This window comes from Loxodonta africana, chromosome 1 (assembly GCF_030014295.1).
Source record: "Loxodonta africana isolate mLoxAfr1 chromosome 1, mLoxAfr1.hap2, whole genome shotgun sequence".
NCBI classification, from domain to species: Eukaryota; Metazoa; Chordata; class Mammalia; order Proboscidea; family Elephantidae; genus Loxodonta; species Loxodonta africana.
In genome coordinates this window covers 44,866,207-44,880,702 of record NC_087342.1, presented here as the reverse complement: position 1 = coordinate 44,880,702, position 14,496 = coordinate 44,866,207, and the positions used below count along the sequence as shown (strand labels likewise).

The window sequence follows — 14,496 nt, the reverse complement described above, 5'->3', positions numbered from 1 at the left end:
AAGCATACCTCTCAATCTTTATTTTTAAAACATCTAAGATTTAAATTTTAGAGGAGTTTCCTCTTTAAACCCAACAACATCCTTTTTCACATTTATTAGCTATGTCTGAGATTTAAGGTTGGAGGGTTTTCCTTTTTTTTTTTTTAATTATGGAAACATTCATATAAAATAAAGCTTACCATTTTAAAGTGTACAGTGGCATTTAGTACATTCACAGCGTTGTACAACTGTAATCTGGAACTGTCTAGTTCCAGAACTTTTCCATCACTCCAAAGGGAAACCCCGTGCCCATTAAGCAGTCACTCTCCTTACTTCCTCCTTCTACCCCCTGGCAACCACTGACCTGCTTTCCGTCTTTGGAGTGGTTATTCTGGACATTTCGTGTAAATAGAATTGTCCGGTATGTGGCCTTTTGTGTCTGGCTTCTTTCACTTGTCATAATGCTTTCGAGGTTCATCCATGTAGCAGCATATATCAGTACTTCATTCTTTTTTATGGCCAAATAATATCCCATTGTATGAATATATCACATTTTGTTTATCCGTTCATCCATTGATGAACATTTGGGTTTTTTCCACCTATTGACTGTTATGAATAGTGCTGGCGTGAATATTCATATACAAATTTTTGTTTGAACAAAAGGCTTCCGTTTTTTAAAGCCAACATCCCTTTTTACATTTTACTACCTCTTTGATTTTCTTCAATAGGAAAGTCAGTTTCTTAAGAGACAATAAATTATTCTGTAATGTTTCAGTTAACAGAGACTCTGAAAGCATCACTATTTAAAGGAATGAAACTATTCTTGTCTACTTTGTGGGTTTTTGTTGTTATTTTTAATACTCTTTCAGAATAAAGGTAGGAACAGCATAAGTTCATTGTTTGGGGGGCTAATTTGATGACCTTTATTAAATTTAAAATACAACATCAGGAATTTAAAGTTTAGGCTTAAGCTTCTTTAGACCCTCAGAAATACCACTTATCCTGGATAAATAAAAAAAATAAATGTGAACATTTCTATTCTCCGTTTATGAAAAATTATCTTCTTTTTCAGTCACTACTTTGACGAACCAAAGTTAGCTCCTTGGGTTTCCTTGTCTGTTCAAGGCTTTGCAGACAGCCCAGTTTCTTGGAGAGAAAATGAACATGGCTTTCGAAAAGGAGGAGAACATTTGTACAACTTTGTGATTTTTAATAACCAGGACTATTGGCTTCAGATGGCTGTTGGGGCAAATGATGACTGTCCACCATAAAAACAATAAATAAATAAATTTAAAATAATGTTTTTTAAATGATTGTTTTTTAGATTCTTTAGATTATTCAGGCTTATAGGGTGACGATCATTTCTGATACAATCTCTTATATCAGCCTCAGCTACCATTCTGCCCTGGACATAGGGCCTGTCCTCCAGTGAAAAGCTCATAGTTGGTTTCTGCCTCTCAGCATGAGCCCAGAGAGTGGTTTACCACATGATTGGGGGGAGGGGCTGGATGGCCAGAGGACCGGGTGTCATTGGACCATTGGGTAAGGTGGTTGGTGTTACACAGGATGAAAATGTTTCAACGTTTTCAAGTAATAAATCCTTATACTTACCCAAGCGAGGCCCTGTTTTAAGTTGTGTTCATATATTAACTCATTTATTTCTGTGGCACAACATAGAAACAAGCTACCCAGTGTCAGACTGCTAGTGGATCTGAGACTTGACCTCAGTGCAGACTAGTTCCTGAGTGTGTTTTTACTCTACTACCCCTGGATCAGAGCCCTGGTGGTGCAATGGTTAAGAGCTACAGCAAGCTATGGCTGCTAACCGAAAAAGGGCGCCAGTTTGAATCCACCAGCCGCTCCTTAGAAACCCTGTGGGGCAGTTCTGCTCTGTCCTGCAGGGTCCTATGAGTTAGAATTGACTCAACGGCACTTAACAGCACAACAGCAATTCTGGATCAGAGAGGGGTATGTCAGTACTGTAAATTGTTAAAGAGCAAGTTGAAAGAATTTTATTTCCAGCAGTATGTCTGATTAGATATAAGGACCTGCTGAAAACAACTAAAATCTGGAGTATATATCAAGAACGATTTTAAAAAATGTATCAATGAGCTGCAAAATATTTCTCAAAGGCAAAAAAAAATTTTGAAAAGTGGTACAAAATAAGAATCCTCAAAAAAATAAAAAATATGGAAGTAGAAGCCCAGAGGAGTATTTAGGGCACTGATGCCACTTTTTACTCTTAGGACATTTGCCAGCCAAATGTCAAATTGAACTTGGCTTTTCAAAAAAGCCTGGGATGGGGAAGGGACGATAAACAGCAGAGAAAAGCCTAGGGCCTGCCCAAAGTAGGAAGACTATAGGAGACCTCATAAAGTTGAGACCTACCCCCGCCCCCAAAAGAGAGAGGTTTAGCATAAAAATGAACTATGAATAAATCTGTTCCATTCTACCTTCCTCCCCAGGAACAACAAGAAAGATTGTCCCAAGGGCAGCCCATAAGCTGGGTAGTCTTAATAAGTGTCCGCTTAAAATTTAAAGTGATACCAGGTTTTTAGTGCCTTCCAGGTGACTGGCAAAAGCAAAATAGATTCTTTTTGGAGGAACTCAGAGATAGTTTCAAGGAGTATGAGTTCACAGTCACAAATCACAAACAAAATAGGCATCATGAGCAAGAGCCAGCAAAAACAAGGCCGAAGAAACAGACCTACAAAGACTTAAGATATTAGAATTACCAAACACAAAATATATTTTTATGCCTAAAGAACAGGAATTGTAGAACATGAATATAAAAATGATCAAGCAGGTTGGGAAACTTACCAAATGAAAGTACCAAATGAAAAATATTGGAATTGAAATTAAAAGTGCAATGGATTGGTTTAACAGCAGATTAGACAGCACTGAAAAGATAATTCATAATAAAGACATTTTCAAACATAAAATCTGAGACTTTATCACCAGCAGACCCACACTACAAGAAAAGTTAAAGGACGTCCTTCAGGTAGGAGGAAATTGATAGCAAATGGAAATCTGGATTTGCACAAAGGAATGAAGAACAATGGAAATGGTAACAACATGGATAAGTATATAAGAAGTATTAAGCCTCTTTAAAAAGATAATTGCTTAAACAATAATAAAGGAGTGTGGGATTTATAACACATGTAAAAGCAAAATGGATGACAGTGATGGCATAAAGACCAGATTGAAGAAATAAGTATGCTATTGTAAGTAAGGTTATTAAACTATATGTGAAGTGATATCACTTGAAGGTAGACTATGATAAGTAAAAAATGGATACTATCAACCCTTAAGCAACCATTAACAAAACACAAAGTTGTAGCTAATAAACCAACAGAGGACATAGAATCATAAAAAAATACTTCATTGGGCCCAGAGGAGCCAACACAATCTTGAAAAAGAACAAGTAGGAAGACACACTTCCTGATTTCAAAGCTTACTAGAAAGTGTGGTACTTGTATAATGATAGACATTGACTGCTGGAATAGAATTGAGTCCAGAAATAAAGCCATACATCTATGTTCAACTGATTTTTCTGCAAGAATCCCATGTCTATTCAATGGGCAAGCAATAGTCTTCAACAAGTAGTGCTGGAATAACTAGATCTCCACATGCAAAAGAATGACCTTGAAACAATACCTCGCACCATGCACAAAAATTAACTCAAAATGGATCAATGAACTAAATAGAAGAACTAAAACCATAAAACTTCTGGAAGAAAAATATAGAGGTAAAGCTTCTTGACTTTGTTTTTGACAATGAATTCTTAGATATACCAAAAGCATAGGCAACAAAAGAAAAAATAAATTGGACTTCATTAAAATTAAAAATTTTTGTGCATCAAAGGACTTTATCAACAAAATGAAGAGACAGCCTAAAAATGGGAGAAAATATGTGTCTAAAAAAATTAAATATCTTAAATATGTATAGAACTACAACTCAACAAAAAAGACTAGCATCCCAAATAAGTAATGGGCATTTCTCCAAAGAAGTATTCAAATGGTCAATAGGCACATAAAAGGATGCTTGGTGTCATCAGTCATTGTTGTTAGGTGTCACCATGTTGGCTCTGACTCGTAGTGACTTTATATATAACAATAAAATGTTGCCCAGCCCTGTGTCATCCTCATGATTGTTGTATGTTTGAGTCCATTGCTTTGATTATTGTGTCAGTCTATCTAATTGAGAGTTTTCCTTGTTTTCACTGACCCCCTACTTTCCAATCATGACTGTCCTTTTCTAGCGGTTGATATTTCCTGATGGTATGTCCATAATAAAGCTGAGGCAAAACCACAATGAGATACCACTTCAAACCCACTAGGATGGTTACTATCCGAAAAACAGAAAAGCAGTTTTAGTGAGGACACAGAGAAATTTGAACCCTTCTGCATTGCTAGTGGGTATGTAAAATGCAGCCACTGTGGAAAACGGCTTGGTGGTTCCTCAAAAATTTAAACATAGACTCACCATCCCACATAAAAAAAATATGACCCAGCAATTCCACTCCTGGCTATATACCCAAAAATATTGAACGCAGTACACTAGTGTTCATTGCAGCATTCGTCACAGTAGCCAAAAGTGTAAACAACTCAAGTATCCATCAACAGATGAATGGAAAATCAAAATGTGATAGATACAGCTATAGAAATAAAACCAAAAAAAAAAAAAAAAAAAACCAAACCCATTGCCGTTGAGTTGATTCCGACTCATAGCAACCCTATAGGACAGGGTAGAACTGCCCCGTAGAGTTTCCAAGGAGCGCCTGGCGGATTTGAACTGCCATCCTTTAGGTTAGCAGCCGTAGCACTTAACCACTGCACCACCAGGATATCCAGCTATAGAAATAGATAATGGAATATTATTCAGCCATAAAGAGAAATGAAGTTCTGACATGTTTCAACATGGATGAATCCTGAAAATATGCTAAATGAAATAAGTCAGACACAAAAGGGCAAATATTGTATGATCCCACTTACATGAACTATCTAGAATAGGCAAATGCATAAGAGACAAAAGTTTATTAGTGGTTACCAGGAGCTGGGAGTAAGGGGAGTGATGAGTTACTGCTTAAGGGATACTGAGTTTCTGTTTGGGGTGATATAAAATTTTTGAAAATAGTGGAGATGATTACCCAACATGGTGAATGTAATGTCACTGAATTATACACTTAAAAATGGTCAAAATTGCAATTTTTTGTCATATATCATTTACCACAATAAAATTTAAAAATAATACTTGGTTAATCCAAAAGAAGGCAGAAAAAAGTAAAAGAGAACGAAGAACAGAGGAGATAAATACAAAACAACAAAATGATAGACTCAAACCTAACTATATAATAACTATGTTAACTATAAATCCTCAAAATACCCCAAGTAAGAGGCAGAGATCAGATTTAAAAAAGACTGAACTATATTCTGCCTACAGGAAAGATACTTTACTGGATGAACCCCCAAAACTATTATCCCGAAATAATCTTTAAACCTTAAACAGAAGACACCCCCTGAAGTTTTCTTAAAACCAAACAATATTTTAGCTTAACTAGTAGTGAATGTCTACCTTGAGCATTGTGCTCTTTTAAGAACTATCTATGTGGCATCAAATTGAAAACAACTAAAAAGATTAGATACGAAATCTAAGGGGCAGTGAGTTTATGTTAATGGAGGAGGACAATTCAGAAAAAAAGGGTGAGAACGGTTGCACAGGAATGTAGTCAGTGTCACTGAATGGTACATGTAGAAATTGTTGAATTGGTGTATCTTCTGATGTGTATATTCTCAAAACAACAAAAAATAAATTATATATTAAAAAAGAAAGATACTTGAAATATAAAAATACAAATAAGAGCCAAACAATGGAAAAAGATACAATGCTAGTCAAAAGAAAGCTGTGGTGGCTATGTTAATATCAAATTACATTTCAGAGCAAAATATATATATTACCAAGGATTAAAGAAGGTAATTTCATAATGATAATAAAGAGGACATAACAAGTCTAAATAATTTTTACCTAAAGCGGAGTTCCCCAAAATATGTGAGGCAAAAGCTAATAGAGCTTCAAGGAGAAATAGTCAGAGGTTTTAATACTGCTCTCTCAATAATCAGTGGAAACCCTGGTGGCATAGTGGTCCGGTGCTATGGCTGCTAATGAAGAGGTCAGCAGTTTGAATCCGCCAGGTGCTCCTTGGAAACTCTATGGGGCAGTTCTACTCTGTCCTATAGGGTCGCTGTGAGCCGGAATTGACTTGACCGCAGTGGGTTTGGTTTTTGGTTAATAATCGATAGAACAAGTAGACAGAAAATCATCAAAAACATAGTAAAACTTGAAAAACACCAACCGACTTGGTATGGTCAATATATATCCACCCTACAACATCAGAATGCAAGTTTTTTATTGTATGAGACCATTATTGTAAAAACTCATGAAAAGATTTACACACAAAAAGAAACAATCTTTGATGGTTATGAGGGGGGGAGGAGTAAGGATTTGAAAACACTAAATAAGATAAGTGGTAACTTTGGTGAAGAGTAAGACAGTACACAATACTGGGGAAGCCAGCACAACTTGTACAAGGCAAGGTCATGGAAGCTCCATAGATACATCCAAACTCTCTGAGGGGCCAAACTGCTGGGCTGAGGACTGTGGGGACCATGGTCTTGGAGAACATTTAGCTCTACTGGTGTAACATAGTTTATAAAGAAAATGTTCTACATTCTACTTTTGTCTGTAGCGTCTGTGGTCTTAACAGTCTGTGAGTGGCCATCTAGGATACTCCACTGGTCTCACTCCTTCAGAAGCAAGGGAGAATGAAGAAAACTAAAGATACAAGGGAAAGATTAGTCCAAAGGACTAATGGACCACAACTACCACAGCTTCTACCAGACTGAGTCCAGTACAACTAGATGTGCCCAGCTACGACCACTGACTGCTCTGACAGGCATCACAATAGAGGGCCCCGGAAAGAGCGGGAGAAAAATGTAGAACAAAACTGTAACTCACACACACCCCCCAAAAAAAAAACCCAAAAACCCAAAAAAACAGACTTACTGGCCTGACAGAGACTGGAGAAACCCTGAGAGCATGGCCCCTGGACACCCTTTTAGCTCAGTAATGAAGTCACTCCTGAGGTTCACCCTTCAGCCGAAGATTAGACAGGCCCATAAAACAAAACAAGACTAAAGGGGAACACCAGCCCAGGGGCAAGGACTAGAACGCAGGAGAGGACAGGAAAGCTGGTAATAAGAAACCCAAGTTTGAGAAGGGAGAGTGTTGACCTGTCATGGGATTGTTAACCAATGCCTTAAAACGATGTGTACTAACTTTTTAATGGGAAGCTAGTTTGTTCTGTAAACCTTCAACTAACGTACAATAAAACATTTTTTAAAAGGATACTATGACCAAGAAAAAAAGAATACAAATGTTGCTCCAGTGCACACAGAACATACATGAAGAAAGACCACATTATGGCCCATAAAAAAGTCAATAAATTAAAAAATACTCATTATACAAAGTATAGTCTCTGATTACAATGGAATTAAACATCAATAACAGATTGTTGAAAATCCTCAAACATTTGGGAACTATGTTCTAAGTAATCTTCTAAATAAATAATCTGTGGGTCAAAGAAGAAATCTGGAGGGAAATTAGTAATTTGAAACAAATGAAAATAAAATCAGCGTGTCAGCATTTGTGAGTTGCCGCTAAAGCAGTACTTAGAGAGAAATTTATATCATTAAATACCTATGTTAGAAACAAAGAAAGGTCCTAAATTAGTGACCTCAGTCTCCATCTTAAGAAACTAGAAAAACAAGAGCAAATTAAATCCAAAGTAAGCAAAGAAAAGGAATAATAAAGATCAAAGTGGAAATCAATGAAATAAAGGAAAACAGTAGAGAAAAATCAATGAATCCAAAAGCTTGTTCTTTGGAAAGATCAATAAAATTAATAAATGTCCAACCAGGTTGATCGGGAAAGAGAAAAGACACAAATTACCAATGAGAGAGGCAACATCACTACAAGTCTTACAGATGTTAAAAGGTAAAAGAATATTAGGAAAAAAAAAAAAAAGTTGCCCTTGAGTTGATTCTAACTCATGACAACTCCATGTGTTCACATTCAACAGTGTATATGAACCCCACAAACTCCTTGAAAGACACAAATTATCAAAGTTCACTCAGGAAGAAATAGCCTGAATAGGCCTGTATCTATTAATTGAAATTGTAGTTAAAATCCTTCCCATAAAGAAAATCCAGGCCCAGATGCCTTCAGTGGAAGAGAGAATACAAATTCTACACAAACTCTTCCCAAAAATCAAAGAGAAGGGAATACTTCTCAGCTCATTCTGTACGGCCAGTGTTACCCAGACAAACATAAGAAAATAAAGTTACAGGCCAGTATTCCTCCTGAACATACATGCAAAAATTCTAAACAAAATTTTAGCAAATAGAATTCTACAATGTAATAAAAGTAATAAATCATGAACAAGTGAGGTTTAACCCAGGAATTCTGTGTTGATTTAACATTCAAATATCAATGCAATTCACCATACAAATAAACTAAAAAATTAAATCAAATGACCGTTTCAATCAATACAGAAAAAGTATTTGGCAAAAATCTAACATCCATTTCTGATTAGATAAATTAAAAAAAAGAAACTGTCAAGCAAACTAAAAATAGCAGAGAACTTCCTCAGTGTGATAAAGGACATTTATGAAAACGCTACGGCTAACATACTTAACCATGAAAGACTGAAAAGCTTCCCCCTAAGATCAGGAACAAATCAGGGCTGTCTGCTCTCACCACCTCTATTCACCATTTTCCTGGAAATTCTAGACAGTACAATCAGGTAAGAAGCAGGAATAAAAGGAATCCAGGTTGGGAAAAAAAGAAATAACACACTTTATTCACAGATGCATGATTGTCTATGTGGACAATCTGATGGAATCTCTACCATGTACAAAGAAGTGCAAAGTACAAAGAAGTACAATGTACGAAGTAGTACAAAGAAGTGCAAAGTACAAAGAAGTACAATGTACGAAGTAGTACAAAGAAGCTATTAGAACTAATAAGTGAGTTTATCAAGGTTAAAGGGAAATTTTGAGTTTCAAGGGGAGACCAGGGTTTGATTCCCAGCAAGTGCACCTCATGCTCAGTGTGATGGTTAAGGCTGTGTGTGAACTTGGCTGAGCCGTGAGTCTCAATGGTTTGGCAGTTAGGTAATGAACTATCCTCTTTTGTAACATGATGTAATCATCCTCCATGATATGATCTGATATGATCAGCCAGTCAGTTGTAGGGGAGTTTCCTTGGGAGTATGGCCTGCATCCAATATATATCAACATTCTGTCAAATCTCATTCACTCGTTCCGGATTCTGCATCCGGCTTGTCATCAACCGACCTTTGGTTCTTGGGACTTGAGCCAACGGCCTGCCATCTGACCTGCCAATTCTGGGATTCGTCAGCTTCCACAGCCCCAGGGTTCAACAACCTGTTATCTGACTTAGTTCATCAGCTCCTGCAACCACATGAATCAGGAGAAGACTCCAGCCTGATGCCTGACCCACAGATTTAGAACTTGCCAGCCTCCACAGCTGTGTGAACTATTTCCTTGAAATAAATCTCTCTATATATATTTATATATACATTTCACTGGTTTTGCTTCTCTAGAGAACCCAGCCTAAGACACAGCCACCACCTATCTATCAGTGGAGGCTTTACGTGTTGCCATGATGCTGAGCAGTTTCCAGCGGAGCTTGCAGACTAAGATGGACTAGAAAGTATGGTCTGGTGAGCCACTTCTGAAAATCAGCCAGTGAAAGCCCTATGGATCACAACAGTCCAGTCTGCAACTGACCATGAAGATGGCATAGGATAAGGCAGCATTTTGTTCCATTGTGTATGGGTTTGCCGTATGTCGGGGCCTGACTCGACTGTAGCTAACAACAACAACATCAAGGTTACAAGATACAAGATCAATGTACAAAAGTCAATTCTACTTTGATATACTAGCAATAAACAATTGAAGTAAAAATCCAACATTTACCATAGGATGAAACATATGAACCAGTAATGAGTCTGGCAAAAAATGTGAAAGACCTGTACACTACAAAATATTCCTATGATAATTAAAGAAGACCTAAATAAATGGAGAGATATACCTTGTTTATGAGTCAGAAGATTCCATATTGTTAAGATGTCAATTCCCCGAAAACTGACCTGTAGATCCAATGCAATCCCAATCAAAATCCCAGCAGGCTTTTGTGTGTGTGTGTATGTGTGTAGAAATTGAAAAGCTTATTTTACAATTTATGTAGAATTGCAAAGGACCTAAGATAGCCAAAACAACTCTGAAAATGAAGAACAAATTTGGAGGACTAACATTACCTGATTTCAAAAATTATTCTAAAACTACAGCAATTGAGACAGAACCAATTAAGAAGAATCAATAGATCAGTGGTAAAGGGCTTGTGTCCAAAATATATAAAGAACTCTCAAAACTCATCAGTAAGAAAAACAATCCAGTTAGAACATGAACAAATATTTCACCAAAGAAGATATAAAGATGGCAAATAAGCTAATGAAAAAATACTCATCATTAGCCATTAGAAAAGTGCAAATTAAAACCACAATGAGATATCATTACACTCCTATTAGAATAGTTATAAAGAAATTTATGTAACATTTTATAAATAAAAAAAATTGATAGTATCAAATTCTGCCAAGGATGTGGAGAAGCTGGAACTCTATTACATTGCTTGTGGGAATGTAAAATGTCACAGCCATTGTGGCATATAGTTTGGCAGTTTTTAATGAAACTAATATTAAATTGCCATATAATCCTGTATGTATATTATGCATTTTTTGTAATACTCTCAAACCACATATGTACAAGGCAGTGTTAGTGTATGTTTCTGTAATATGTATAAGGCATTGTTATGTTCCATATATGCTCTTAAGCCACAGATGCACAAGTCACTTATAAAGTGACTTAAAGTATAAAATTTCTGAACTTAAAAACAGAAAAATAGAAGCATGTGAAGAATGGTGAACAACCTCTAATTGACTTTGCCTTTAGATGTTGTGATAAAAGTAAATATAACATCTTTGTAAACCAGCCTTGAGACGTAAGTAAATTGTAAACAACCTCACTAATCTCTAATTTGAGGAAAGGATGCAATATTTTGCTAATCTCTAACCTTGGAGAGAAGATGTAACATATTAGTTTTTGATGTCAAACTGGCCCTTATTGTGCGATACCAAGGTGGGAAAATAATATGTAAACCCAAAAACTTTGGTTCATTGTGAGAAAGGCAGAGGCAAAAGGATCTCGCTCTCATCTCACTCTCTCTAAAGACTAAGAGCCTTTTGAGACTCTGCCCACCACCACCAAACTTGGGCCCTAACAATGAGGAATCTCTGCCAAGTTCTAGCCATGGCCAAACCGTCTTTCCTGAGACCACTCCTTAAAGGTCTGTTGAAGTCTGAAGATTTGTACTCTAACCATTGAACTAACATTGTAATTGTAACTGGTGATTCTGATTCTCCAGTTCTAAATGAATGTCTTGAAGTTTTGTGTGTCTTGCAAATAAACTAAATGAGTTTGTTGCACGACAGATCTGAGCTTTTTTTTTTTTTTATTGTGCTTATGGGTAAAAGTTTATAGGTCAAGTTAGTTTCTCATACAAAAATTTATACACACATTGTTATGCAACCCTAGTTGCTATCCTTATAATTGACCACATACTTTCCCTTTTCACCCTGAATTTCCCGTGTCCACACAGCCAGCTTCTATCCCTTTCTGCCTTCTCATCTTGGCTCCAGACAGGAGCTGCGTGTTTAATCTCATGTATCTACTTGAGCTAAGAAGCACACTCTTCATGATTATCATTTTATGTCTTACAGTACAGTCTATTCTTTGAAGAGTAGGCTTCAGGAAAGGTTTTGGTTCTGGGTTAGCAGAGAGTCCAGGGGGGCCATGTCTTCTGGGGTTCCTCCAGTCTCAGTCAGAACATTAAGTCTGGTCTTTTTACTAGAATTTGAGTTCTGCGCCCTACTTTTCTCCTGCTCCGTCAGGGATTCTCTGTTGTGTTCCCTGTCAGGGTCATTGGTGGTAGCCGGGCACCATCTAGTTCTTCCAGTCTCAGACTGCTGGAGTTTATGTGGACTGTCTGTCTCTTGGGCTCATATTTTCCTTATGTCTTTGGTGTTCTTCCTTCTTTGCTCCAGATGGCTTGGGACTAATTGATGCATCTTAGATGGCCACTCACTAGCTTTTAAAACTCTGGATGCCAGTCACCAAAGTGGGAAGCAGAGCATTTTCTTAATAAACTTTGTTATGCCAGTTGAGCTAGATGTTCCCTAAAACCACAGTCCCCAGACCCCGGCTGTGCTACTCTGTCCCTCGAAGTGTTTGGTTGTATTCACTAAACTTCTTAGCTTTTGGTTTAGTCTAGTGGCGCTGACTTACCCTGTATTGTGTGTTGTCCTTCCCTTCACCTAAGATAACGTCTACTATCTAGTTAGTGAATTTCTTTCTCCCTCCCGCACTACCCTCGTAACCATCAAAGAATGTTTTCTTCTGTGTTTAAACCTTTTCTTGAGTTCTTATAATAGTGGTCTCATACAATATTTGTCATTTTGCAACTGACTAATTTCATACAGGAGGATGCCTTTCAGATTCATCCATGTTATGAGATGTTTCTCAGATTCTTTGTTTTTCTTTATCATTGCATAGTATTCCATTGTGTGAATATACCATAATTTGTTTATCCATTTATCTGTTGATGGGCACCTAGGTTGTTTCCATCTTTTTGCTATTGTATACAGTGCTGCAATGAACATAGGTGTACATATATCTATTTGTGTGAGGGCTCTTATTTCTCTAGGATGTAGTCCAAGGAGTGGAATTGCTGAATTGTATGGTACTTCTATTTCAAGCTTTTTAAGGAAGTGCCAATTCGATTTCCAAAGTAATTGTACCATTTTACATTCCCACCAGCAGTGTATAGTGTTCCAGCCTCTCCATAACTTCTCCAACATTTATTTTATTTTGTGTTTTTTCGATTAGTGCTAGCCTCGTTGGCGTGAGACGGTGTCTCACTGTAGTTTTGATTTGCACTTCTGTAATGGCTAATGGTCGTGAGCATTTCCTCATGGATCTGTTAGCTGCCAGAAGGTCGTCTTTGGTGAAGTATCTGTTCATATCCTTTGCCCATTTTTTAAATTGAGTTATTTGTCTTTTTGTGGTTGAAGTTTTGCAGTTTGTTGTAGATTTTAGAGATTAGACCCTGACAGGATATGTCGTAGCCAAAAATTTTTTCCCCATCTGTAGGTTGTCTTTTTACTCCTTTGGTGAAGTCTTTTGGTGAGCATAAGTGGTTGATTTTTAGGAGCTCCCAGTTATCTAGTTTCTCTGGTGTTTGTGCATCGTTAGTTATGTTTTGTATTCTGTTTATGCCATGTATTAGGGCTCCTAGCATTGTCCCTGTTTTTTTCTTCCATGATCTTTATCGTTTTAGATTTTATATTTAGGTCTTTGATCCATTTGAGTTAGTTTTTGTGAGTGGTGTGAGGTATGGGTCATGTTTCATTTTTTTGCAAGTGGATATCCAGTTATGCCAGCACCATTTGTAAAAGAGACTGCCTTTTCCCCATTTAACAGAATTTGGGCCTTTGTCAAATATCAGCTACTCAGAGGTGGATGGATTTATGAATGGATTTTCAATTCTGTTCCATTGGTCTGTATGTCTGTTGTTGTACAAGTACCAGGCTGTTCTGACTACCGTGGTGGTATAATAGTTTCAAAAGACAGGTAGTGTGAGGCCTCCCATTTCGTTCTTCTTCAGTAATGCATTACTTATCCAGGGCCTACTTCCTTTCCATATGAAGTTGGTGATTTGTTTCTGCACTCATTAAAAAATGTCATTGGAATTTGGATGGGGATTGCATTGTATATGTAGATTGCTTTGGGTAGAAATGGTATTTTTACAATGTTGAGTCTTCCTATCTATGAGCAAGGTATGTTTTTCCACTTATGTAGGTCATTTTGGTTTCTTGCATTAGTGTCTTGCAGTTTTCGTTGTATAGGTCTTTTACATCTCTGGTTAGATTTATAACTAAGCATTTTATCTTCTTGAGGGCTATTGTAAATGGTGTTGATTTTGTGATTTCCTCTTTGATGTTCTCTTTGTTGGTGTAGAGGCATTCAACTGATTTTTGTAAGTTTATCTTGTACCTTGATACTTTACTGAAATCTTCTATTAGTTCCAGTAGTTTTCTTGAGGATTCTTTGGGATTTTCTGTATATAAGATATATCATGTGCAAATAGGGATACTTTCACTTCTTCCTTACCAATTCGGATGTCCTTTATTTCTTTGTCTAGCCTAATTGCTCTAGCTAGGACCTCCAGCACCATGTTGAAAGGAGTGGTGATAAAGAGCATTCTTGTCTGGTTCCCGTTCTTAAGGGGAATGCTTTCAGATTCTCTCCATTTAGGATGATG

General features: G+C 37.0%; 1 protein-coding gene across 4 annotated transcripts in view; it reads left to right on the top strand.

The window, feature by feature from the left end:
• RPP40 (ribonuclease P/MRP subunit p40) overlaps positions 1–11,544 on the top strand; it is a 38,242-nt gene extending 26,698 nt beyond the window's left edge. Inside the window, exon 7 of one of the 4 annotated variants that reach the window (XM_064280007.1) lies at positions 1,052–11,544. In XM_064280007.1, the coding sequence (XP_064136077.1) occupies positions 1,052–1,250 (199 nt within the window). In that variant the 3' untranslated portion in view covers positions 1,251–11,544. The remainder of the gene's footprint in view (positions 1–1,051) is intronic. The other 3 variants (XM_064280012.1, XM_064280005.1, XM_064280004.1) reach the window with 3 other exon arrangements.
• The last annotated feature ends 2,952 nt before the right edge of the window (positions 11,545–14,496 follow it).